Source organism: Stomoxys calcitrans, chromosome 1 (assembly GCF_963082655.1).
Source record: "Stomoxys calcitrans chromosome 1, idStoCalc2.1, whole genome shotgun sequence".
NCBI classification, from domain to species: Eukaryota; Metazoa; Arthropoda; class Insecta; order Diptera; family Muscidae; genus Stomoxys; species Stomoxys calcitrans.
The window spans coordinates 39,530,917-39,556,440 of record NC_081552.1 but is presented as its reverse complement, the minus strand read 5'-3'; the positions used below and the strand labels follow the sequence as shown (position 1 = coordinate 39,556,440).

Below are 25,524 nucleotides of genomic sequence, written 5' to 3'. Positions count from 1 at the left end.
AGGACAGACATATGGTTAAACCGTCTGACATGCAATACAAACCCGAAAACCTACACCCAATAATTTTGCTTGAACCAAAAATCAAAACTCTGACAAACACTTAAAGATAAATCGAATATGAAATACTAAGACTAAATCAGTTTTAAAACTCAGACCAGATGATTGCATATGTCTGCTTGACACCTACATACATTTAGGACGTTTTTTTTTTTGCCATGGCAGAAAAGCCAAAGTGAGCCAACCACAAACCGATTGACAGCCACTTCGACAATTAGTGTTAACTTTATGGGTTTTGGATGTAAGAGCGTGGAAATGGGGTTGAAAGATGGGGGAATAGTTAAGCAAGTCCATCAATGAATTAGATGCCGGGGTTCAAATCCTGGAAAGAATTTAAAATAAGTGAGCTCATATAATGATGAGCCCAGCCAAAACTTATAAACACTGCACCATGAATCGCAAGATCGGTTAATATAGGATACAGAACGTATTGGGTTGCCCAAAAAGTAATTGCGGATTTTTTAAAAGAAAGTAAATGCATTTTTAATAAAACCTAGAATGAACTTTAATCAAATATACTTTTTTATACCCACCACCGAAGGATGGGGGTATATTCATTTTGTCATTCCATTTGCAACACATCGAAATATCCATTTCCGACCCTATAACGTATATATATTCTTGATCAGCGTTAAAATCTAAGACGATCTAGACATGTCCGTCCGTCTGTCTGCTGAAATCACGCTACAGTCTTTAAAAATAGAGATATTGAGCTGAAATTTTGCACAGATTCTTTTTTTGCCCATAAGCAGGTTAAGTTCGAAGATGGGCTATATCGGACTATATCTTGATATAGCCCCCATATAGACCGATCCGCCGATTTAGGGTCTTTGGCCCATAAAAGCCACATTTATCATCCGATTTCGCTGAAATTTGGGACAGTAAGTTGTGTTAGGCCCTTCGATATCCTTCGTCAATTTGGCTCAGATCGGTTCAGATTTGGATATAGCTGCCATATAGACCGATCCTCCGATTTAGGGTTTGAGGCCCATAAAAGCCACATTTATTATCCGATTTCGCTGAAATTCGGGGCAGTGAGTTGTGTTAGGCCCTTCGACATCCTTCGTCAATTTGGCTCAGATCGGTCCAGATTTGGATATAGCTGCCATATAGACCGATCCTCCGGTTAAGGATCTTAGGCCCACAAAAGCCACATTTATTATCCGATTTTTAAGAAATTCGGGACAGTGAAATGTGTTAGGCACTTCGACTTCCTTCGTTAATTTTGCCTAGATCGGTTCAGATTTGGATATAGCTGCCATATAGATCGATCCTCCGATTTAGGGTCTTAAGTCCATAAAAGTAACATATATTATCCGATTTTGTTGAAATTTGGGGCAGTGAGTTGTGTTAGGCCCTTCGACATCCTTCGTCAATTTGGCTCAAATCGGTCCAGATTTGGATATAGCTGCCATATAGACCGATCCTCCGATTTAGGGTCTAAGGCCCATAAAAGCTACATTTATTATCCGGTTTCGCTGAAATTTAGGACAGTGAGTTGTGTTAGGCCCTCCGACATCTTCCGTCAATTTGGCTCAGATCGGTCCAGATTTGGATATAGCTGCCATATAGACCGATTCTCCATAAAAGCCACATTTATTATCCGATTTTGCTGAAGTTTGGTACAGTGAGTTGTCTTAGGCCCTTCGACATCTGTCTTCAATTTGGCCCAGATCGGTTCAGATTTGGATATAGCTGCCATATAGACCGATTTCTTGATTTATGGTTTTGGGCCCATAAAATGCTCATTTATTGTCCGATGTCGCCGAAATTTGGAACAGAGAGTTAAGTTAAGCCACTTGACATACTTCTGCAATATCGCACAGATCGGTTCAGATTTGGATATAGCTGCCATATAGACCGATATCTAGGTTTTAGGTTTTGGGGCCATAAAAGACGCATTTATTGTCCGAGGTCGCTGAAATTTGACACAGTGAGTTTGGTTAGGCTCTTCGACGTCCTTCTTCAATTTTGCCCAGATCGGTCCAGATTTGGATATAGCTGCCATATAGACCGATCTCTCGATTTAAGGTTTAGGGCCCATAAAAGAGGCATTTATTATCCGATTTCGCCGAAATTTGGGACAGTGCTTTGTGTTAGGCTTTCGACTTGTTAATGCAACTTGGCCCAAATCGGTCCAGATTTGGATATAGCTGCCATGTAGACCGATATCTCGATTTAAAGTCTTGGTCCCATAAAAGGCGCATTTATAATCCAATTTCACTGAAATTTGACACAGTGACTTATGTTCGGCTTTTCGACATCCGTGTCGTATATAGTTCAGATCGGTATGAGGTATATGAGTATAAGGTATGAAATTTTCACCGAATTTTGATGAAAGGTGGTTTACATATATACCCGAGGTGGTGGGTATCCAAAGTTCGGCCCGGCCGAACTTAACGCCTTTTTACTTGTTTGATACCATTTCGTATCATTTTAATACCAGACGAAGTAGGTTATTTAGAATTGGAGACGTCACATTTGTACTCGTATCACGGCCAATATTCGATAACGGTTTGGGACTAAAACCAAAAATTATTTGGTAATAAGGCTAGTACCAAACGGTATTAATCATTTTATATTTCAACCATACCGTGCGGCATTGTTTTGTTACCATATGATGTGGCTTTACTATCAATACCGAATCGCACTAAATAACTTTTCTCTGGCTGCAAATGCACTGACGGACATGAGTAGAATTGGAAAAGGTAAGAGTGGCAGTCCTTTACAGTCTTACTTAGATAATTTCAAATCAATTGTGGTGCCACAGTATCGAAAGACTAAGGCTTCTTATGGGCATCGAATCCACGACTCTCGCGTCGAGCACGCTACCAACTCGGCTGCCTACGAACATGGGTAGGTTAGTTTAGGTTAGAGTGGCAGTCTATTTTCTAAACAGACTCACTTAGACTATTGGAGTACATTTTGAAACCATTGCAGCGATAGACCAGGCCTCTAGTGGGAATGGAACTCATGTCACCCACACTGGTAATACGAGTACCCCACCAACTCGATTACCGGGGGTCCACGAACATGTGGTAAGTGGGGGTAGCTTTAGTAGCCGTTACCTTGGGAAAGGGTAGCTTTGGTACCCTATTCCTTGGGAAAAGTTTGCATAAATATTCTTTCCCAAGGGAAACGGAAGCTTAAGAATACTTTCCCTTGGGAAAGGGTATCTTTAGTACCCTTTCCCTTGGGGAAGGGTTGCTTTTGTACCCCTTCGCTAGGAAAAGGGTAGCTTTAGTACCCTTTCCCTTGGGGAAGGGTTGCTTTTGTACTCTTTCCGTTGGGAAAAGTTTGCATTGGTACCCTTTCCTTTCCCTTTCGGAAAGGTTAGTTTTAGCACCCCTTTTCTTGGGAAGGGGAAGCAATAATAGGCTTTCCGTTGGGAAAGGGTGGCTTTAATACCCTATCCCTTGGGAAAAGGCAGCTTAAATATTCTTTCCCAAGGGAAAGGGAAGCTAAGGTACACTTTCCCTTGGGGAAGGGTAGTTTTTGTACCCCTTCCCCGACCCTCATCAAACTGGACCCCTATCAAACTGGATGGGGGTCGGATATCGGGAGTCGCAAATCAATTGACTGTTTCAAATTTCAGCTAATTCAGACAAAAAACACGCTGGAGCTAATGTTTGCAGTGAATTTTACATTTGCAAAATTCTTTTCAAAGGGCGTGTTATTAGAAATTTCCCAGCAAAATATGTTTAGGAAAAAATTTTTTTCCTCAGAAAATATTTTGTTGAAAATAACTTTTTAATTTTTATGGTCACGTTGGGCTGGGTATGCCACCTCTAAATGAGTGAGCTACCGTTAAGTTCACTCTCTTCATAGGCAGTCTGCCTAGAAACGGAGAGCCTGCGACCTTGCAGTTAGCCCCATTATCATCTCCAACAAGACTGGATTCTAAAATCGTATATCGTCGAGCGAATACCACCAGCTCCACCTTGCCTGGGTTCAAACAAAAACCAATTCTTTATCGTCCAGGTTGTTAGTCGAATCAATGTGACCCTATAAAGCATATAAATTCTTCATCGTCGCGACATTTTATGTCGATCTAGCCATGTCCGTCCGTCCGTCCGTCTGTCTGTCGAAAGCACACTAACTTAAGAAGGAGTAAACCTAGCCGCTTGAAATCTTGCACAAATACTTTTTATTAGTGTAGGTCGGTTGGTATTGTAAATGGGCCATATCGGTCTATGTTTTGATATAGCTGCCATATAAACCGATCTTGGGTCTTGATTTCTTGAGCCTCTGGAATGCGTGATTCTTATTCGATTGGAATGAAATTTTGCACGACGTGTTTTGTTATGATATCCAACGACTGTGCCAAGTACGATCCAAAACGGTCCATAACCTGATATAGCTGTCATATAAACCGATCTGGGTTCTTGACTTCTTGAGCCTCTAGAGGGCGCAATTCTTATCCGATTGGAATGAAATTTTGCCCGACGTGTTTCGTTATGATAGCCAACCACTGTGCCAAATATGGTTCTAATCGGTCCATGTTTTGATATAGTTGCCATATAAACCGATCTTGGGTCTTGACTTCTTGAGCCTCTAGAGTGCGCAATTCTTATCCGATTAGAATGAAATTTTGCCCGACGGGTTTTGTTACGATATCCAACAACTGTGCCAAGTATGATTCAAAACGGTTCATAACCTGATATAGCTGTCATATAAACCGATCTTGGGTCTTGACTTCTTGAGCCTCTAGAGTGCGCAATTCTTATCCGATTGGAATGAAATTTCGCCCGACGTGTTTCGTTATGATATCCAACAACTGCGCCAAGTATGGTTCAAATTGGTTCATAACCTGATATAGCTGTCATATAAACCGATCTTGGGTCTTGACTTCTTGAGCCTCTAGTGGGCGCAATTCTTATCCGATTTGAATGAATTTTGGCACGACGGGTTTTGTTACGATATCCAATAACTGCGCCAAGTATGGTTCAAATTGGTTCATAACCTGATATAGCTGTCATATAAACCGATCTTGGGTCTTGACTTCTTGAGCCTCTAGAGGGCGCAATTCTTATCCGATTTGAATGAATTTTTGCACGAAGTATTTTGTTATGATATCCAACAACTGCGCCAAGTATGGTTCAAATTGGTTCATAACCTGATATAGCTGTCATATAAACCGATCTGGGATCTTGACTTCTTGAGCCTCTAGAGGGCGCAATTCCAGTCCGATTTGACTGAAATTTTAGACGTAGTGTTTTGGTATCATTTCCAACAACTGTGTTAAGTATGGTTTAAATTGGTTCATAACAAAATATAGCTGCCATATGAACCGATCATGGGTGTGATTTCTTCAGCTTTTAGAGGGAGCAATTCTTATCCGATTTGGCTATTATTTTGCACTTGGGGTTTTGGTGTCACTTTCAACAACCATGCTAAGTATGGTTTAAATCGGTTCATAACCTGGTAAAGCTGCCATATAAACCGATCTTGGATCTCGATTACTTGGGACCCTAGAGGGCGCAATTCTCAATAGATTTGGCTGAAATTTTGCATGGAGTGTTTTGTAATGACTTTCAACAACTGTGCTTAGTTTGGTGCAAATCGGTACATACCCTGATATAGCTGCCATGTTAACCGATCTGGGATCTTGATTTCTTGAGCCTCTAGAGGGCCCAATTTTGTACAACGGTTTCTTCCATGACCTTTAACATACGTATCAAATATGGTCCGAATCGGTCTATAGACTGATACAGCTCCCAAACCGATCTCCCTGTTTTATTTCTCGAACTTCTAAAAAGCGCAAGTCTCATTCGAATGGGCTTAAATTTTACACAACAACTTTTACTATGGTTTCCAACACTTAATTCAATTATTGTCCAAATGGATATGAGAAGGAAAGGACTTGTATTTTTGGACAGCCTTGTTAAATAGCACGGATTAGGTAAGGTCCCTTAGGCATTCTATTAGAAGCATTTACTCATGAACTTTCCCACTGGGTTCATGGGTCCGGGCCTACATTTGCACAGGCATTCCATCATGAGGTAACTTTTGTCATGTCCGGGCCAACATTGGCACAGGTTTTCCATCATGAGGCGGCGGTTTTTCTTTCATTAAAGTGATCTTGCAAACTCATCTCTGAGATGTCTTCTCAGATACATAGACATGACGTGATAGTGCCGACCGAGCTATCCACATAACTTAAAGATCTTCCGATAGCCACCTCCGTAAATTTCCTTTCCTTGTGATCTGCCTACTGAACACAACTTTTCCGAGATTGCGTTGAAAATTCTGCTGCGTAGTATATTTATCTTCCATTGGGAGATACTAGGACAGACTCTCTTGAGGGGTAAAACGGCGGCAAGCGATTCCATCTCCTCGTTGCTAAATCCCTTAATAATATCCATGGGGCCACCGTAGCTCAGGGGTAAGCATGTCCGCCTTTGACGCTGAACGCCTGTGTTCGAATCCCGACGACAACATCAGAAAAATGTTTCATCAGTAGATTCATCTCCTAGTGGTGGCGACACTTGTGGGGTATTTACCTTTGGTAATCAGCCGTGTTAACTTCTCTATCAAGTGGTGATGCTCTGCGGCAAGCCGTACGAACTCGGCAATAAAATGAAGGCCCTTTATGAGCTTAAACTTAGATCGGACAGCACTCATTGATATGAGAGAATTATCCCTGTGTTCCTTAATGGAATGTTCATGGGCAAATTTTCAATGACCATGAGGATCGTTTTGGTGCATTCCTTCTGTCGAGGATACTTCTATATATCCTAGATACTTTGAAGAGGGCCTTTTTACTGACCTCTCCACTGAACTTTTTACTGACTACTCCACTGAAGTTCTTCGTTGTCAGTCATTATTGTCGATTAGCCCTTTTAGTGTTTTGAGTAAAAAAGATTTAGGGTCTTTTTCCCCCATAGTGATAAATACCAACTTGACTTCCCTCCATGCCTTCTCACAATAGGGTCGATTAGTTTCTCAAATATTTGTAGTAAAAACTATTAAGTTATCATCCTTTCCTTTCACATTTAGGTCAATGAAGCTGTCCAGTATTTTCAGTAAAAATGTTTTATATTACTATTGGGTTGCCCAAAAAGTAATTGCGGATTTTTCATATAGTCGGCGTTGACAAATTTTTTCACAGCTTGTGACTCTGTAATTGCATTCTTTCTTCTGTCAGTTATCAGCTGTTACTTTTAGCTTGCTTTAGAAAAAAAGTGTAAAACAAGTAAAAAGGCGTTAAGTTCGGCCGGGCCGAACTTTGGATACCCACCACCTCGGGTATATATGAAAACCATGTTTCATCAAAATTCGGTGAAAATTTCATACCTTATACTCATATACCTCATACCGATCTAAACTATATACGACACGGATGTCGAAAAGCCGAACATAAGTCACTGTGTCAAATGTCAGTGAAATCGGATTATAAATACGCCTTTTATGGGGCCAAGACTTTAAATCGAGATATCGGTCTATATGGCAGCTATATCCAAATCTGGACCGATCTGTGCGATATTGCAGAAGTATGTCAAGGGTCTTAACCTAACTCACTGTTCCAAATTTCGGCGACATCGGACAATAAATGGTCATTTTATGGGCCCAAAACCATAAATCAAGAAATCGGTCTATGTGGCAGCTATATCCAAATCTAAACCGATCTGAACCAAATTGAAGAAATATATCAAAGAGCCTAACACAACTCACTGTCCCAAATTTCAGCAAAATCGGATAATGAATGTGGCTTTTATGGGCCTTACACCATAAACCGGAGGATCGATCTATATGGCAGCTATATCCAAATCTGGACCGATCTGGGCCAAATTAACGAAGGATGTCGATGGCCCTTACGTAATTCACTGTCCCGAATTTCATCAAAATCGGATAATAAATGTGGCTTTTGTGGGCCTAAAACCCTTAACCGGAGGATCGGTCTATATGGCAGCTATATCCAAATCTGAACCGATCTGGGCCAAATTGACAAAGTATGTCGAAGGGCCTAACACAACTCACTGTCCCAAATTTCAGCGAAACCGGATAATAAATGAGGCTTTTATGGGTCTAAGACCCTAAATCGGAGGATCGGTCTATATGGCAGCTATATTCAAATCTGGACCGATCTGAGCCAAATTAACGAAGGAAGTCGATGGGCCTAACACAACTCACTGTCTTAAATTTCAGCGAAACCGGATAATAAATGTGGCTTTTATGGGCCTAAGACCCTAAATCGGAGGATCGGTCTATATGGCAGCTATATTCAAATCTAAACCGATCTGAGCCAAATTGACGAAGGATGTCGAAGGGCCTAACACAACTCACTGTCCCAAATTTCAGCGAAATCGGATAATAAATGTGGCTTTTATGGGCCAAAGACCCTAAATCGGCGGATCGGTCTATATGGGGGCTACATCAAGATATAGTCCGATATAGCCCATCTTCGAACTTAACCTGCTTATAGACAAAAAAGAATCTGTGCAAAATTTCAGCTCAATATCTCTATTTTTAAAGACTGTAGCGTGATTTCAACAGACAGACGGAAAGACGGACGGACATGGCTAGATCGTCTTAGATTTTTACGCTGATCAAGAATATATATACGTTATAGGGTCGGAAATGGATATTTCGATGTGTTGCAAACGGAATGACAAAATGGATATACCCCCATCCTTCGGTGGTGGGTATAAAAAGTATATTTCATTTCAGTTCATTCTAAGTTTTATTAAAAATGCATTTACTTTCATTTAAAAAATCCGCAATTACTTTTTGGGCAACTCAATATTTTATTATATATAAATTTTTAGCAGAATCCATTGTGGTGGGTTCCAAAGATTCGGCCCGCCCGAACTTAGCACACATTTACTTGTTGTCGTAATTTTTGACCCCTCTTAGTAAAATGTTTTTCTACGCCCCTGTTAGCATGATTTAACAATGACAACTCAAAGACTCAAAATTTGCTCAAATTATCTGTCACTCAAGTCATTTTTGGCAAAAAGGTTAACGCCACCACCAAACAACCAACCAACGTCATTGCCAACATCATTTAATAAACCTTTGAAGTTTTTGCCCAATAATTGATTTAATTTTTCGTTTTTCTCTTCTCTTTTCTTCCCCTTCGCTGCTTTAGTCGTTTTTTGGCCGCTCCTATAACAATCTATCATCGATATCGGATTGCAAGAACAATGGCGAGTGTATCATCAACAAAAAGAATCGCACAGCCTGCAAGGCTTGCCGCCTACGCAAATGTCTGATGGTGGGCATGTCCAAGAGCGGCTCCCGTTATGGCCGCCGTTCCAATTGGTTCAAGATTCATTGTCTGCTGCAAGAGCAACAGCAACAAGCGGCTGCTGCCATGGCAGCTCATCAAAACCAGCATCAGCAGCAGCAACAACAGGTGGGCCATCATCATGGTGGGGGAGGAGCTTTGAGGGGTGGTATACCTCCGCCGGCAGCTGCTGCAGCGGCTTTGGGTATGTTGGGCCATGCTGGAGCCTACCCGGGACTCTATCCCCCGCGCACCAAAGAGGAGCTGATGATGCTGAGCCTCGAGGAGTATGCCAAACATCCGGTGGCCTCTCCCTCGGTTAGTTCACCCGACTCTCATAACTCTGACAGTTCAGTGGAGGTTAATGGCAGAGCTGCAGCAGCTGCGGCGGCGGCAGCAGCCAATTCGGGCCTTCTGCATTTATCGGGAAAACATGGTGGCTTGGAGACGGGCCCCGCAACGGCTAATGCCACGGTTCCTCATACCCTTAGAAAAGACCTACCTCCCTTCTTGCCTCTGTCATTTCCCGCCCTCTCCTCTATGCCCGTTATGCCACCGCCCAGTTTTCTACCTCCCTCGCATCTATTGTTCCCTGGCTATCATCCTGCCCTCTATCAACATGCCCATGCGAGTCTGCTTAAACCCTCGCCGGAGCAGCAAGCCGCCGCGGCGGCCATGCATCAATTATTCCAAAATACTCCTCGCTTTCATGGTAGTCCTTTAGCAATGCATGAAAATCATCACCCTAAAATGCAGGAGGAAAAGCCTGAAAGTCCTCCCAGATCAGATGCCTTGAACAACAATCACCTACCCAATGGCAGTAAGGCGGCAGAAGAATTAACCAAACGTTTCTATTTGGATGCTGTATTGAAATCGCAGCAATCGCATACACCACCGCCAGCGCTAACGACCAAATTGCCCGCTATTAGCAAGCATGACCATTCCATAACCGCACTGGTGACCCCCAATTCAGAGAGCGGAAGGGCTCAGAATACCTCGCGACAAAGCAATGAGGATGAGGAATGTGACGAGGATGCCAGAAGTAGGGCAGGTGATAACAAAAAATCTTTAAATGATTCGCTATCTAATGGTCATGATAGTGATGGGCCCACAGCGAATGCAGCAGATGATGACGAGGAGGAGGAGGAAGATTTGGTGGTATCCATGACTCCGCCCAGGTCTCCCTTAGAGGTAAATGAATGTCCTAAAATAGTGGAAGAAAGAGGTGTAACAGCTTCGGAAGAGGAATCTAAGCCTTTGGAGAATGCGGCAAGGACCTCGGCCTCTTCTCAGGATAATCCCATTGATTTAAGCATGAAGGCGGTCAGTTCGGTCAGTAGCTCGGTTAGCAATAGCAGCAGAGCAAGCACAGAGCCATTGGCCAATAGTAAATGTGATTCCTCCTCTGACCAGGAGAATGAAAGTGATAATTTGGTGGTGGATAATTGGAAGACAACCACCAAGGAGGTCATAAAAATTGGTCTAAACAATAATAACAACAATAATGAAAGTGAATTGGATACCCGGGAGAACGGTAAAGGACACAAAAGGGGCCTAGAGGAGGATGATAAGTTGCTGGAAGATGAGATTCCCAGAAAAGTAACTAAAATAGGAGGATCGGCTTTGGATTTGACAAATAAGGTATAGAAAATAATTGAAAAAAAAACAACAACAATCAGCAGAAATCGAAAATTAAAAAAAAAATCTTAAGATCATCAAAGTTTCTGGACATCCTTAAAATAGAGTTCTACTTTAGACTTCATTATTTTCACATGGAAACATTTTCAAAAGATATTAAATGTATAAAAATATTTTTTTTTTTTTTTTTTGTATATAAAAATTATTTTATTTACCATAATATTAAAATAATGTTTCTTATAGATCGTATAGATAGCCTAGTTCTAATGCTAAATGAATTTATTGTGTAAAGTTAAATAGTAGACTATTTCAATATGTATAGCCCAATGTGAATTTTAATGAACTAGAGAAATTGTTTTTCGTAGTCAATTAGCAAATGTTAAAACAGATGAAATTCTTGCAAACACGTAGAATGTATTTTATTCAGTATATAAATTATTAAATTATTATTTTTTTTTTATATATGAAAGCAAAATAAAGCAGATAAATAAAATAAATAAATAAAAAAAAAGACGGATTTTAAATTAAAACAAAAGAAAAGTGACATGGTAAGGCCTCTTTCCCGAATACCAAAACTCGAAAACATTTTAAACTTATATGAATTGCTTCGGAAATTGAATACTTTGATGGGCTAAGCTCTTGCTCGGGAGATCGTTTTATATGGGAGATGTATCAGGCTAAAGATGTTAAAGGTCATGGAAGAAGCCGCTGCACAAAATTTCAGCAAAATCGGATAAGAATTGCGCCCTCTAGAGGCTTAAGAAGATCGGTTTATATGGCAGCTATATCAGGTTATGTACCGATTTGAACAATATTTATCACAGTTGTTGGAAATCATAACAGATTACTTTATGCCAAATTTCAGCCAAGTCTGATAAGTATTGCGCCCTCTTATGGTACTTCTTGAACCACCAGAGGGCGCAAGATCCAAGAAAGGTTTATAAAGCAGCTATTGTGTATCAGGCTATAGACCATAGACTATAGAGTCATATTTGGCACAGTTTTTAGAAGTTATAAAAACCAATTTCATACAAAATTTCTAACAAATCGGATAAAAATTGCGCTCTGTAGTGGCTCAAGAAGTCAAGGTCGAAGATTGGTTTATATGGCAGCTATATCAAAACATGGACCGAGTTGGCCCATTTACAATACCAACCGATTAGAAGTATTTGGGCAAAATTTCAAGCGTCTATCTTTACTCCTTCGAAATTAGTGTGCTTTCGACAGAAGGGCGGACGGACAGACGAACAGACATGGCTGGATCGTCTTAAAATGTCATAACGATCAAGAATATATATACTTTATGAGGTCTTAGATCATCCTATGGTGGAGGGTATAAAAACGTGTTAAGTTCGGCCATGCCCACCACCATGGGTAAATTAACCATCCTCTTTTATAACAACTCCTTGACCATATCCATTGTGATATGCCAGTCGGGGATGGTCTGGATCATATTTGATTGAGGTCCCTAGAACTCTTATACAAGTCACAGCTTCAGCGAAATGACCCAACAAATCGGCTTTTCATTAAGAATCTTAATTGGAAGATCGGCCTATATGAAATCTATGTCTAAAAAAAAGTAAAAAGGCGTTAAGTTCGGCCGGGCCGAACTTTGGATACCCACCACCTCGAGTATATATGTAAATCACCTTCCATCAAAATCTGGTGAAAATTGCATACCTTATGTCCATAGCAGTTATATCGCAATATGTTCCGATTTGGACTAAATAGTAAAAACTACAAGTCATTGTTCAATTGTGTATAACAAAATATTGGTCCTTTTAGTAGCTATATCTAACAATAAACCGATCTGAACTTTAAATCGAGAGATCGGTCTACATGGCAGCTATATCCCAATCTGCACCGATTTGAGTTTAGTTAAGCAGAAACATGTCGAAGAGTCTAACAAAACGCACTGTCCCAAATATCAGCGAAATCGGACAATAAATGCGCCTTTTATGGCACCAAAACCTAAAACCGAGAGATCGTTCTATACAGCTGCTATATCCAAATCTGGACTGATCTGTACCATATTGCAGAAGTATGTCAAGGGGCATATTTTAACTCACTGTCCCAAATTTCGGCGACATCGGGCAATAAATGCGCCTTTCATGGGCCCAAAACCTTAAATCGAGAGTTCGGTCTATATGGCAGCTATATCCAAATCTGAACCGATCTGAACCAAATTGACGGAAGATGTCGAAGGGCCTAACACAAATTACTGTCCCAAATTTCAGCAAAATCGGATGATAAATGTGGCTTTTATGGGCCAAGACCCTAAATCGGAGGATCGGTCTATATGGTAGCTATATCCAAATCTGGACCGATCTAAGCCAAATTAACGAAGTATGTCGAAGGGCCTAACAGAACTCACTGTCCCAAATTTCAGCAAAATCGGATAATAAATGTGGCTTTTATGGGCCTAAGACCTTAAATCGGAGGATCGGTCTATATGGCAGCTACATCCAAATCTGGGCCGATCTGAGCCAAATTGACAGAAGATGTTGAAAGGGCTTAACACAACTCACTGCCTCAAATTTCAGCAAAATCGGATAATAAATGTGGCTTTTATGGACCTAAGACCCTAAATCGGAGGATCGGTCTATATGGCAGCTATATCCAAATCTGAACCGATGAGAGTCAAATTGAAGGAAAATTTCGAAGGGTCTAACAAAACTCACCGTCCCAAATTTCAGCAAAATCGGATAATAAATGTGGCTTTTATGGACCTAAGACCCTAAATCGGAGGATCGGACTATATGGCAGCTATATCCAAATCTAGACCGATCTGAGCCAAATTGACGGAGGATGTCGAAAGGCCTAACACAACTCACTGTCCCAAATTTCAGCAAAATCGGATAATAAATGTGGCTTTTATGGGCCTAAGACCCTAAATCGGAGGATCGGTCTATATGGCAGCTATATCCAAATCTGAACCGATCTGAGCCAAATTGACGGAGGATGCCGAAGGATCTAAAACAACTCACTGTCTCAAATTTCAGTAAAATCGGATAATAAATGTGGCTTTTATAGGCCCCATATAGACCGATCCGCCTAAATCGGCGGATCGGTCTATATGGGGGCTATATCAAGATATAGTCCGATATAGCCCATCTTCGAACTTAACCTGCTTATGGACAAAAAAAGAATCTGTGCAAAGTTTCAGCTCAATATCTCAATTTTTAAAGGCTGTAGCGTGATTTCAACAGACAGACGGACTGACGGACGGACATGTCTAGATCGTCTTAGATTTTTACGCTGATCAAGAATATATATACTTTATAGGGTCGGAAATGGATATTTCGATGTGTTGCAAACGGAATGACAAAATGAATATACCCCTTCGGTGGTGGGTATAAAAAAGAAAAGTGGCATGGTAAGGCCTACTTCCCGAATACCAAAAATCGAAAACATTTTAAACCTATATGAATTTTTTTAGCTGCAGAACTGAATTTTTTAAGCAAAGAACTTCAATTCTCTGGCCTTTACCCAATAAATTTTTGGGCTTCGGAAATTGAATACTTTGATGGGCTAAGCTCTTGCTCGGGAGATCGTTTTATATGGGAGATGTATCAGGCTAAAGATGTTAAAGGTCATGGAAGAAGCCGCTGCACAAAATTTCAGCAAAATCGGATAAGAATTGCGCCCTCTAGAGGCTTAAGAAGATCGGTTTATATGGCAGCTATATCAGGTTATGTACTGATTTGAACAATATTTATCACAGTTGTTGGAAATCATAACAGATTACTTTATGCCAAATTTCAGCCAAGTCTGATAAGTATTGCGCCCTCTTATGGTACTTCTTGAACCACCAGAGGGCGCAAGATCCAAGAAAGGTTTATAAAGCAGCTATTGTGTATCAGGCTATAGACCATAGACTATAGAGTCATATTTGGCACAGTTTTTGGAAGTTATAAAAACCAATTTCATGCAAAATTTCTAACAAATCGAATGAAAATTGCGCCCTCTAGTGGCTCAAGAAGTCAAGGCCCACGATAGGTTTATATAGCAGCTATATCAAAACATGGACCGATTTGGCCCATTTACAATCCCAACAGATTAGAAGTATTTGGGCAAAATTTCAAGCGTCTATCTTTACTCCTTCGAAATTAGTGTGCTTTCGACAGACGGGCGGACGGACAGACGAACAGACATGGCTGGATCGTCTTAAAATGTCATAACGATCAAGAATATATATACTTTATGAGGCCTTAGATCATCCTATGGTGGAGGGTAAAAAACGTGTTAAGTTCGGCCGTGCCGAACTTTGGATACCCACCACCATGGGTAAATTAACCATCCTCTTTTATAACAACTCCTTGACCATATCTATTGTGATATGCCAGTCGGGGATGGTCTGGATCATATTTGATTGAGGTCCCTAGAACTCTTATACAAGTCACAGCTTCAGCGAAATGACCCAACAAATCAGCTTTTCATTAAGAATCTTAATTGGAAGATTGGCCTATATGAAAGCTATGTCTAAAAAAAAGTAAAAAGGCGTTAAGTTCGGCCGGGCCGAACTTTGGATACCCACCACCTCGAGTATATATGTAAATCACCTTCCATCAAAATCTGGTGAAAATTGCATACCTTATGTCCCATAGCAGTTATATCGCAATATGTTCCGATTTGGACTAAATAGTAAAAACTACAAGTTATTGTTCAATTGTGTATAACAAAATATTGGTCCTTTTAGTAGCTATATCTAACAATAAACCGATCTGAACTTTAAATCGAGAGATCGGTCTACATGGCAGCTATATCCCAATCTGCACCGATTTGAGTTTAGTTAAGCAGAAACATGTCGAAGAGTCTAACAAAACGCACTGTCCCAAATATCAGCGAAATCGGACAATAAATGCGCCTTTTATGGCACCAAAACCTAAAACCGAGAGATCGTTCTATATAGCTGCTATATCCAAATCTGGACTGATCTCTACCATATTGCAGAAGTATGTCAAGGGGCATATTTTAACTCACTGTCCAAAATTTCGGCAACATCTGTTCTGTATGGCAGCTATATCCAAATCTGAACCGATGAGAGTCAAATTAAAGAAAAATGTCGTAGGGTCTAACACAACTCACCATCCCAAATTTCAGCAAAATCGGATGATAAATTTGGCTTTTATGGGCCAAGACCATAAATCGGAGGATCGGTCTATATGGTAGCTATATCCAAATCTGGACCGATCAAAGCCAAATTAACGAAGTATGTCGAAGGGCCTAACACAACTCACTGCCCCAAATCTCAGCAAAATCGGATAATAAATGTGGCTTTTATGGACCTAAGACCCTAAATCGGAGGATCGGTCTATATGGCAGCTATATCCAAATCTAGACCGATCTGAGCCAAATTGACGGAGGATGTCGAAGGGTCTAACACAACTCACTGTCCCAAATTTCAGCAAAATCGGATAATAAATGTGGCTTTTATGGGCCTAAGACCCTAAATCGGAGGATCGGTCTATCAAGGCTATATCAAGATATTGTCCGATATAGCCCATCTTCGAACTTAACCTGCTTATGGACAAAAAAAACTCTGTGCAAAATTTCAGCTCAATATCTCTATTTTTAAAGACTGTAGCGTGATTTCAACAGACAGACGGACAGACGGACGGACATGTCTAGAACGTCTTAGATTTTTACGCTGATCAAGAATATATATACTTTATAGGGTCGGAAATGGATATTTCGATGCGTTGCAAAAGGAATGACAAAATGAATATACCCCCATCCTTCGGTGGTGGGTATAATAACCTGATCTGGACCATATATGGGTTGGATGACGGGAGGCTTAATACAAGTCACTGTTTAGCATTTCAGCTAAATTGGATAAAAAACAAGTAAAAGCGTGCTAAGTTCGGCCGGGCCGAATCTTATATACCCTCCACCATGGATCGCATTTGTCGAGTTCTTTTCCCGACATCTCTTCTTAGGCAAAAAATGATATAAGAAAAATTTGCTCCGCTATTAGAGCGATATTAAGATATAATCCGGTTTAGACCACAATTAAATTATATGTTGGAGACCTGTGTAAACTGTCAGCCAATTCGAATAAGAATTGCGCTCTTTGTGAGCTCAAAAAGTAAAATAGGGAGATCGATTTATATGGGAACTGTATCGGGCTACGTACCGATTCAGACAATAATAAACACGTATGTTGATGGTCATGAAAGAATCCGTCGTACAAAATTTCAGGCCAATCGGATAATTTTTGCGACCTCTAGAGGCTCAAGAAGTCAAGATCCCAGATCGGTTTATATGGCAGCTATATCAGGTTATGAACCGATTTGAACGATATTTGGCACAGTTGTTGGATATCATAACAAAATACTACGTGCCAAAATTCATTCAAATTGGATAAGAATTGCGCCCTCTAGAGGCTCAAGAAGTCAAGACCCAAGATCGGTTTATATGACAGCTACATAAGGTTATGGACCGATTTTAACCATACTTGGCATAGTTGTTGGATATCGTAACAAAACACGTCGTACAAAATTTCATTCCAATCGGATAAGAATTGCGCACTCTAGAGGCTCAAGAAGTCAAGACCCCAGATCGGTTTATATGGCAGCTATATCAGGTCATGGACCGATTTGAACCATACTTTGCACAGTTGTTGGATGTCTTAAAACAACACGTCGTGCAAAATTTCATCCCAATCGGATTAGAATTGCGCACTCTAGAGGCTGAAGAAGTCAAGACCCAAGATCGGTTTATATGGCAGCTATATCAAAACATGGACCGATATGGCCCATTTACAATACCAACCGACCTACACTAATAAGAAGTATTTGTGCAAAATTTCAAGCGGCTAGCTTAACTCCTTCGGAAGTTAGCGTGCTTTCGGCAGACAGACGGACGGACGGACAGACGGACGGACGGACAGACGGACGGACGGACAGACAGACGGACATGGCTAGATCGACATAAAATTTCACGACGATCAAGAATATATATACTTTATGGGGTCTCAGACGAATATTTCTAGTAGTTACAATCAGAATGACGAAATTAGTATACCCCCCATCTTATGGTGGAGGGTATAATAAAGCTTTTATGGTCTTCATACCCTTTACAGCAGATCGGCCTATATGGCAAATATATCTAAATATAGTCCGATCTGAAGCATATTTGAGTCAGATGTCGGGAGGCCTCAAATAACTCACCGTAACAAATTTCTGCGAAATTGGAAAAAATAAAGCATTTAAAGGCTTTAGACCCTTTATCGGCAGATCGGTCTATATAGTAGCTATATCCAAGGTGGTCCGATTAGGCCCGTTCAAGGACTTAACCAGCGTGCATTGAAAAGACGTTTCTGTGCCAAATTTTAGGTAAGTATCTCAATTTTTGAAGGCTCTAGAGTGATTGCAACAGACAGACGGATAGACGGAGAAACACGCGGACATCGTTAAATCATCTTAGAACTTTACGACGATCCGAAATATATATACTTTGTAGGGTCGGAAATTGATATTTCGATGTGTTGCAAATTGAATGACTAAATGTATATACCCCCTATCCTATGGTGGTTGGTATAAAAATCGAAGTGAAAATTATAAGCAAACCTTTCGACCAAGTGATTCCTTTTAGAATTTGAAATCCAGGGATGTTTCCAGATATTCGAAATTCGAAAATATTAATGGTTTACAGCATTTACGACCTCGCATGGCTTTTTCGATCTTCAGCACAATAAAACTGTGATTTTGGGACTCTTTTTCGATTAAAAAGGCAAAGCATTGCGTCAGATAGCATTTTCAAGCCACGATCTTTAATTCTGTATGCTTAACTCAAAAAATTTTGGCACTGCGTACCTTTTTAATTTCTAGTCCGAAAATGCAATAAAAAATCAAAGTGAAAATTTCAACAAACGTTTCTACCAGATGAATCATTTGGAAGTGAAATCCAGCTATCCCTTTTGGATACTCGAAAACATGAGTAGATTACGGCATTTTTGGACATAATCCAGGGATGCTTTTGGATGCTCGAATTTCGAAAATATGAGTGGGTTACAGCTTTTTTCGAACTTCAGTACAATAAAACTGTGATTTTTGAGCTTAATTTTCGAAAAGGAGAAAGGAGATTGTGTTGGATAGTATACTTGAGCCATGAACCTCAATTCTGTGTTCTTAATTCAAAACATTTTTGGGCTTCAAATATCAATGTTAACAAGTAACATGTAAAAGCGTGCAAAGTTCGGCCGGGCCGAATCTTTTATACCCTCCACCATGGATCGCATTTGTCGAGCTCTTGCCACGGTATCTCTTTCTAGGCAAACAAAGGATGTAAGAAAAGATTTGCTCTGCTATTAGAGTGATATCAAGATATGTCCGGTTTGGACCACAATTGTATTATATGTTGGAGACCTGTAAAATGTCAGAATTGCGCCCTTTGGGGGCTCAAGTAGTAAAATAGAGCGATAGATTTATATGGGATCTGTTTCGGGCTTTAGACCGATTCAGACCATAATAAACACGTATGTTGATATCATGAGAGGATCCGTCGTACAAAATTTCAGGCAAATCGGATAATAATTGTGCACCTCCTAGAGGCTCAAGAAGTCATTACCCAAGATCGGTTTATATGGCAGCTACATCAGTTTATGGACCGATTTAAACCATACTTGGCACAATTGTTGAATATCATAACAAAACACGTCGTACAAAATGTCATTCCTATCGGAAAAGAACTGCGCACTCTGGAGGCTCAAGAAGTCAAGACCCAAGATCGGTTTATATGGCAGCTATATCAAAACATGGACCGATATGGCCCATTTACAATACCAACCGACCTACACTAATAAGAAGTATTTTCTTCAAAATTTCAAGCGGCTAGCTTTACTCCTTCGGAAGTTAGCGTGCTTTCGACAGACAGACGGACGGACAAACGGACGGACATGGCTAGATCGACATAAAATGTCGCGACGATCAAGAATATATATATACTTTATGGGGTCTCAGACGAATATTTTGAGTAGTTACAAGCAGAATGACGAAATTAGTATACCCCCCATCCGGCCGGGTGAAACTTTGGGTACCCACCACCTCGGGTATATATGTAAATCACATTTCGTCATAATCCCCTAGGTTAAGTTAGGTTAGATTGAAAAGAGGGTGTAGATATTAAGCCGCCCCATGCCACTATGGACATACACCTAAGCCAGTAATCGGCTTGTTGTGCGCTTTAAAAACTATAAAGTAACCTCTAAATTGAAAATTGTAAGTAAGGAATTCCGTGCTATTTACAAAATCCTTAATTGTTTTCAATACCTCTCCCCTAAGCTGGTTCAAGTCTGGTATTGTGTCTCCACCTAAGTGCCGGTATCTGTTAGACTCGAAAGCCGGGCAATGACAAAGGAAATGCTCCAACGTCTCATCACCTTCCCCGCATGCCCTACACATGCTATCACTTGCCGTACCGATTTTACATAAGTGAGCTCGTAATCCTATGTGTCCCGTTATGATGCCAATAGCTATACTGACGTCCTTCTTACTTCCCCTCCGTAATAGCCTCGTCTTCTCACGATCTGGATCCCCTCATAGGATTTTCGGCGTCCTACCGACCGTTTTGCTGTTCCACAATGTTGCATGCACATTCATCGCCCACTCCCTTAACTCGGACTGCGTCGTCCCGAAAGGCTTCGGGTTAACCAAGTTTTGTGACGGCAGTCCTCTGGCCTTCACCGCCAAATCGTGTGCCCTTTCATTTCCCCTTACTCCCTTTTGCCATCCGGATTTTGCCATCCTCGGAGAAGGCGTTAATCTCCTTCTTACACTGCAAGACTGTTCGTGACCTTACCGTCCTGGTTGTTATTGCCCTAATGACAATTTTACTGTCGGCAAAGATGTTCACACTCGACGTCCTCGCGATGGCACCACACCACTCACGCACTCTGTGATCGCCCGGATCTCCGCCTGCAGGACCATATTATGGTCAGGCAGTCTAAAACAGATCTCAGTCCCTGGGTTCTCAATGTATACCCCCAGACCCACTCTGTCCTCTAGCTTTGATCCATCCGTGTAACATGATCTTTCAGATGGCAATACTAGGGTTCCGTCAATCCAAGACTGTGCCGATGACAGCAGTGCTTCGCACTCGACTTCAAGGTTAATTTCAGGTATCTCATCGGAAACCTTTTCCCTTCCTTCCATGTTTCCTATCACCGCCTCGATTATACTGCCTCACACTTAATCTGTAAGTCAATGGGTCGGATATCTAGAATAGTCTCCAGTGCCCTAGTGGGCGTGGTCCTTATGTTGCACTTTTTCTCCATAGCAGTCCACCAAATTACTGAGGCGTAAGTAAGTATTGGTCTAATCACGCTCCTGTGTGAGCCAGAGAACTATCCTCGGATTAAGGCCCGTTGGCTCGAAATGTTTGCATAGTGCCCAACATCTGTGAGCCTTCTCAGTACGCTACTGAATGTCACACTTCCAATTCAGTTTCCTGTCCAAGATCACACTTAAGTATTTGACCTTTTCAGATATCGAAATCGTCTTATTGAGGAAATGTGGTGCATTAAATTGGCCCACCTTCGTCTTCCTCGTGAACAGGCATATTTCAGTCTTCTCTGGGTTAACATTGAGACTGGGTCTAGCCCAGACATTGCCATATGCAAGACCCTTTCGGCCCTTCTGCATAGCTCGTTCGAATCCTTACCCGGGTTCAAATCCCTCCTCAATCAGCATCCGTAATAGGTCATTTATGGTGGTCACCCATAGGAGTGACAATAAAATGTGGCGTGCCCTGTGCCACTTTCTCCCTTATATATATGACATGGGACACACAATTTTTCCACCTGTTCCTTTGCATATGGTTTATCATAATCCGGTAAAAAATTCATAATTAATGCCTCCAAAGCAGCTATACGAAATATAGTCCGATTTGGACCAAATTCGGCACTGACATTGAGTGGTCTATTAAATACAACTCATTGATCAAATTTGTAGAACAAAATATTGGTCTTTTTGGAAGCTGAAACGTCGCCGTCGAAAAGCCTAACATAAGTCACTATGTCAAATTTCGGCGAAATCGGACAATAAATCCGCTTTTTATTGGACCAAAACCTTAAATCGAGACATCGGTATATATGACAGCTATATTCAAATCTTGATCAACCTGAGCCAAATCTAAGAACGATGTCGAATGATCTTACACATCTCACTGCCTCAAATTTCAGCAAAATCGGATAATAAATGTAGCTTTTATAGGCCTAAGACCTTAAATCGGCGGATATGTCTACATATGGGGGCTATTGTAAGATATAGTCCTATTGGAATTTGAAATCCAGGGATGCTTTTGGAATTCGAAAATGTCAGTGGGTTACAGCATATCCGACATCACATGGATTTAATGAGCTTCAGTGCAATAAAACTTTGATTCTGAGCTTTTATATCAAAACAAGTAAAAGCGTGAACTTAGGACGGGCCGAATCTTCGGAACCCAACACCATGGATTGTGCTAAAATATGGGAGCTGTATCAGGCTAAAGAACGATTCAGATCATTTTTGACATGTTTGTGTGAGGTCTTGGGAGGAGCCGTTGTACAAAATTTCAGCCAAATCGGATAATTACGCTCTCTTGAGGCTCAACAAGTCAAGACCCCAGATCGGTTTATATGGCAGCTATATCTGGTTATAGACCGATTTAAACCATATTTAGTACAGTTATTGGAAGTCATAACAAAACACGGCATGTAAAATTTTAGCCAAATCGGATAAGAATTGCGTCCTCTAGTGGCTCAAGAAGTCAAGACCCAAGATCGGTTTATATGGCAGCTATATCAGGTTATGGACCGATATAAACCATACTTGGCACAGTTTTTGGATATAAAAACAAAACACGTCGTGCAAAATTTCATTCCAATTGGATAAGAATTGCGCCCTCTAGAGACTCAAGAAGTCAAGACCCAAGATCGGTTTATATGGCAGCTATAATAAAACATGGACCGATATGGCCCCAACCGACCTACGTTAATAAAAAGCATTTGTGCAAAATTTCAAGCGGCTAGCTTTACTCCTTTGAAAGTTAGCGTGCTTTCGACAGACCGAAGGACGGACGGACGGACACACAGACGGACGGACATGGCTAGATCGACATAAAATGACGCGACGATCAAGAATATATATACTTTATGGGGTTTTTGACGAATATTTCGAGAAGTTACAAACAGAATGACGAAATTAGTATACCCCCCTCCTATTGTGGAGGGTATAAAAACGTTAACCCATTACGCTTGACTTTCGATTCCCTTGTCCAATTTGGATAAAATTTCATATATTCATAATTTAGAGCGTTTATATTGACGTAGTATTATACCGACCAACGAAGGATGGGGGTATATTCATTTTGTCATTGTCTTGTTCTGTCTTGATCAGCGTAAAAATCTAAGACGATCTAGACATGTCTGTCCGTCTGTCCGTCTGTGTGTTGAAATCACGCTACAGTCTTTAAAAATAGAGATATAGAGCTGAAATTTTGCACAGATTCTTTTTTTGTCCATAAGCAGGTTAAGTTCGAAGATGAGCTATATCGGACTACATCTTGATATAGCCCCCATATAGACCGATCCGCCGATTTAGGGTCATAGGCCCATAAAAGCCACATTTATTACCCGATTTTGCTGAAATTTAGGACAGTGAGTTGTGTAAGGCCCTTCGATACCTTCGTTAATTTGGCCCAGATCGGTTCAGATTTGGATATAGCTGCCATATAGACCGATCCTCCGATTTAGGGTCTTAGGCCTATATCAATCAAGATTTGCATATACAGCGGTCAAAAAAAGTATTCATCATTCAATGTTTTTTTTTTAATAAGTCTACAAAAGACAATTGGAATAAAAACATATTAAACTAATGATGCAGTAGTGCTTGTGTGATATATATGTACACAATTTCATTGTTTTTAAAGAAAAAAATATTATTTATTGGAACAAAAAGGGCCATTTTAGAGCTGAACACAAAAAATTAAACAAAAAAAGTATTCATCATTGCAAAAAAACAAAAAAATTAATAACATAATTTAAAAAAATTAATACTTTGTTATTCGACCACCGCGTCTTATAACTTCTTTTAAACGGTTTGACATCGATTGGACTAATTTAGCGGTTATATTTTGGTCTATATTAGTCCATTCCTCCATTATCACCTGTTGCATTTGACTCTTGCTCGAAAAATTGCGCGTTCTCAATTTGCGTTCGAGATGTTCCCAAAGATGTTCAATTGGGTTCAAGTCGGGACTTTGAGGAGGAGTTTTAATGACTTTGGGGCAGTTATACAGCATCCACATCTTGGTATTTAAAGCAGAATGTTTGGGGTCATTATCTTGATAATATTGAAAGTTATTACCAAGCCCAAGTTTTACAGCACTATCTTTTAAATTCCTCTTTAAAATGTCAATGTAATACTTATGATCCATTACTCCATTAATAATTTCAAGATTTCCCGCTCCTGAAGCCGCCATACACCCCCAAACCATTAAACCACCTCCACCATGTTTTACAGTAGCAACTGTGTTTCGTTCTTCAAGCTCTGTATTTGGTTTCCTGTACACTATGACCTTTCCATCGCACCCAAAAAGATTAAACTTGCTCTCGTCTGCAAAAATGACTGTTTTCCAAAATGATTCGGGCTGTTTTACATACATTTTTGCGAAGTTTAGCCTTTTCACTCGGTTTATTTTATTTATAAAGGGCTTCTTACGTGCAGTTCTTCCTCTGTAACTATGCCTTTTGAGTGTATTTCGAATTGTTTGTGTAGTAACTTCCTTCCCTAAATATTCCATAGTGTTTTTACGAAGAATGGTCGCATTTGTCTTCGGAGTTTTCTGAACTTGCCGCACTAGCCAACGCACATCTCCAACTGAAAGTGCTTTTGGTCGACCAGATCTTGGTTTATTGTCAACAGTTTTCGTTTCTGTCCACTTTCTGATGATGGATTGTATAGTAGATCGTGGTCTATTTAATATTTCACTGATAGTTTTTTGAGTTAAACCATTCCTGTGGTGTTTTATTATCAAAACTTTTACCTCATCAGAAACCTCGTTTTGCTTACGACCCATTTTGACAAGAACTATATTTTCAATGAAATTAAATATTTGCTGTCAAGGGCAAAGCCTCCTTTACTAAATAAAACAGAAAAGGGGGATTCCCAAATAATATTTGAATTTGACTTTGATGATAGCACATCAATGATGAATACTCTTTTTGTTCTGTTTTTGGTGTTATTATATAAAATTGCATTTTTTGCCCTAATTAAATTTATTTTTTGAATTTATTTTAAAACATATTACGAAAAATAAACTATTGCATAAAACTGCATTATTTGTTTACTTTAAATTTTCTTCAATTACCCAAAATAAGTAAATTTATTATCAATTTTGCTAATGATGAATACTTTTTTTGACCGCTGTAGCTGCCATAAAAACCGATTATGAATTTTCGACCGGATTTTGAGGAAAGGTGGTTCACATATATATCCGAGGTGGTGGGTATCCAAAGTTTGGCTCGGCCGATCTTAACGCCTTTTTACTTGTTTTAATTGCCTAATTTGAATCTGATAGTCTGAAAAAATTCTAAACCTTTGTTATTATTCATATTT

At 40.3% G+C, this 25,524-nt stretch overlaps 1 protein-coding gene across 1 annotated transcript in view; it reads left to right on the top strand.

Moving 5' to 3' along the window:
- LOC106095148 (knirps-related protein) overlaps window positions 1-11,005 on the top strand; it is a 40,421-nt gene extending 29,416 nt beyond the window's left edge. Inside the window, exon 3 of the mRNA XM_059364818.1 lies at window positions 9,149-11,005. Within this exon, the coding sequence (XP_059220801.1) occupies window positions 9,149-10,933 (1,785 nt within the window). The 3' untranslated portion in view covers window positions 10,934-11,005. The remainder of the gene's footprint in view (window positions 1-9,148) is intronic.
- The last annotated feature ends 14,519 nt before the right edge of the window (window positions 11,006-25,524 follow it).